Genomic DNA, 2,875 nt, shown 5'->3' with positions numbered 1-2,875 from the left:
GTGTCGTATCAAGTGCCCCAACATTTTTCCCCGCCTATTCTCAAAAATATCTATGATCTTTCTTTAATCCTCTCAAGCACTTCTTCATTCCTTATTTTATTTTTCCATTCTTCTCCAACAACACATTTCAAAGGCTTCCAGTTTGTCTCTTTCCTTTTGTGTCAATGTCACGTCCCTATGTATGCTTAAATCTTTAAAACTACGCAACGGATTTTAAAGCGCTTTCTTTTAATAGATAGAGTGATTCTAGAGGAAGGTTTATATATATAATACATGTATGTTATAAAATTTATATATTTATAAAATTAGAAAAACTGTAAGATGTCTTATGCTATTGTGATGTCAGTCAGTCTGTTCCTCAACTATTATTATCTTTTTTTAATGATTGGAATAGTAAAAACACGATCCACCTGAAGCTACAATCGTTACCTATAAACATGAACAATAAGCTGACGTCAATAGGTGACGTCAGAGCTGTTACGTCATTATAGAGGACTAAGGTTACATGCTTCATATCCTGTACTTTCACTATCAATTCTTCTGCAGCTGTAAGGTGACCAAGCAAACTGCTTAGTGCCTGAAATATCGGAGACATAGGTACGTAAACTGACGACTTTATACAAAGCCTATAACGAGTAAACGGTACTATTTAAGACGAATTGGCAAAGTTATAAATTCCATGGATTCTCCCTGCGGAAGCTGGGTACATCGTGAGACATAAAGGGAAACTCCAAGCAGTTCCCGGGACTTGTGAGCCGGGTGTAGGTTCAAGGGTACTCTTGATGTACGTCAATTATTACAACTCATGTTACTCTCTCTGCGCAGCCGAATCTAGGTACAGGACTACGTGTAGGTGGGTAGGACGCCCAGTTAAATCTGGGTCCAGGATTAGATGAAAGTGGGTAGAACGCCCAGCCAAATCTAGGTATAGGACTACGTGAAGGTGGGATGGACGCCCAGCCAAATCTAGGTATAGGACTACGTGAAGGTGGGATGGACGCCCAGCCAAATCTAGGTACATGACTAGGTGATAGTGGATAGGACACCCAGCCAAATCTGGGTCCAGGATTAGATGAAGGTGGGTAGAACGCCCAGCCAAATCTAGGTACAGGACTACGTGAAGGTGGGATGGACGCCCAGCCAAATCTAGGTACAGGACTAGGTAATAGTGGGTAGGACGCCCAGCCAAATCTAGGTATAGGACTACGTGAAGGTGGGATGGACGCCCAGCCAAATCTAGGTACAGGACTAGGTGATAGTGTGTAGAACGCCCAGCCAAATCTAGGTACATGACTAGGTGATAGTGGATAGGACACCCAGCCAAATCTGGGTCCAGGACTAGATGAAGGTGGATATGACGCCCAGCCAAATCTAAATACAGGACTAGGTAATAGTGGGTAGGACGCCCAGCCAAATCTAGGTATAGGACTACGTGAAGGTGAGATGGACGCCCAGCCAAATCTAGGTACAGGACTAGGTGAAGGTGTATAGGACGCCCAGCCAAATCTAGGTACAGGATTAGGTGAAGGTGGATAGGACGCCCAGCCAAATCTAGGTATAGGACTACGTGAAGGTGGGATGGACGCCCAGCCAAATCTAGGTACAGGACTAGGTAATAGTGGGTAGGACGCCCAGCCAAATCTAGGTATAGGACTACGTGAAGGTGGGATGGACGCCCAGCCAAATCTAGGTACAGGACTAGGTGATAGTGTGTAGAACACCCAGCCAAATCTAGGTATAGGACTACGTGAAGGTGGGATGGACGCCCAGCCAAATCTAGGTATAGGACTACGTGAAGGTGGGATGGACGCCCAGCCAAATCTAGGTACAGGACTAGGTAATAGTGGGTAGGACGCCCAGCCAAATCTAGGTATAGGACTACGTGAAGGTGGGATGGACGCCCAGCCAAATCTAGGTACAGGACTAGGTGAAGGTGTATAGGACGCCCAGCCAAATCTAGATACAGGATTAGGTGAAGGTGGGATGGACGCCCAGCCAAATCTAGGTATAGGACTACGTGAAGGTGGGATGGACGCCCAGCCAAATCTAGGTATAGGACTACGTGAAGGTGGGATGGACGCCCAGCCAAATCTAGGTATAGGACTACGTGAAGGTGGGATGGACGCCCAGCCAAATCTAGGTATAGGACTACGTGAAGGTGGGATGGACGCCCAGCCAAATCTAGGTACAGGACTAGGTGAAGGTGGATAGGACACCCAGCCAAATCTACGTACAGGGCTAGGTGGTAGTGGGTAGGACTGCCAGTCCAACTTTACCCAATTCTCGACAAGCTAAGATTTTTTAGAAAATTATAGAAATATTTTGCTGGTATACCTCTCATTTTATGATCATTAGGTATAGCTTCCTGTGGTATAATAAGCTCTACCAGTACCATTCGGATAGTTTATTTCGAGTATAGAAAAATATCCGTTGTAGATGATGAAATACCTGTAAATTGATGAAAAAATGTTGTAAATTTTAATTTGGTTTTTGCAGACCGCTGGTTAGGAACCACTGTTTTACACATATGGCCATAATGGGGTTGTAATGGATTGAAACAAACACGTGCTAACGTGTTGTTAGTTGAATATTAAATTTTGGTAGCTCCGATGCCGAATTAATGATGACTTACATGAAGTTACTTAACACAGTTTGAGAGTTAATAGTCAATTATGAACACTCAAACGCAAAAGCAAGCGGATTGTTAGTAATGTGACCTGATGATCTTATTGCTAACAACGTACCATGTCAGGTTGACCTACACGAGGTTTTTCCCTGGAAACCATCGTGATAAATTCTTGGTGAATTTGTCACGATGTGCTAACTGACCTGACCTCAAGCGCATCTTATTATCTTCCACTTGATGTACCCGCCT

The 2,875-nt window shown here is 44.2% G+C and overlaps 1 protein-coding gene across 1 annotated transcript; it reads right to left on the bottom strand.

Annotated features, from left to right (window-relative positions):
- Positions 1 to 803: 803 nt before the first annotated feature.
- Positions 804 to 2,535, bottom strand: LOC131841013 (uncharacterized). The gene is made up of 2 exons (XM_059189244.1): positions 2,524 to 2,535; positions 804 to 2,291 (listed from the first exon to the last, which is right to left on the bottom strand). Exons 1-2 carry the CDS (start codon positions 2,533 to 2,535, stop codon positions 804 to 806), a joined length of 1,500 nt encoding a protein of 499 aa, XP_059045227.1.
- Positions 2,536 to 2,875: the final 340 nt, after the last annotated feature.

Source organism: Achroia grisella, unplaced genomic scaffold (assembly GCF_030625045.1).
Source record: "Achroia grisella isolate CSIRO2021 unplaced genomic scaffold, CSIRO_AGI_Agris_v1 utg157, whole genome shotgun sequence".
Lineage (NCBI taxonomy): Eukaryota > Metazoa > Arthropoda > Insecta > Lepidoptera > Pyralidae > Achroia > Achroia grisella.
The sequence above is the reverse complement of the archived record's forward strand: the minus strand, read 5'-3'. Positions and strand labels throughout refer to the sequence as shown.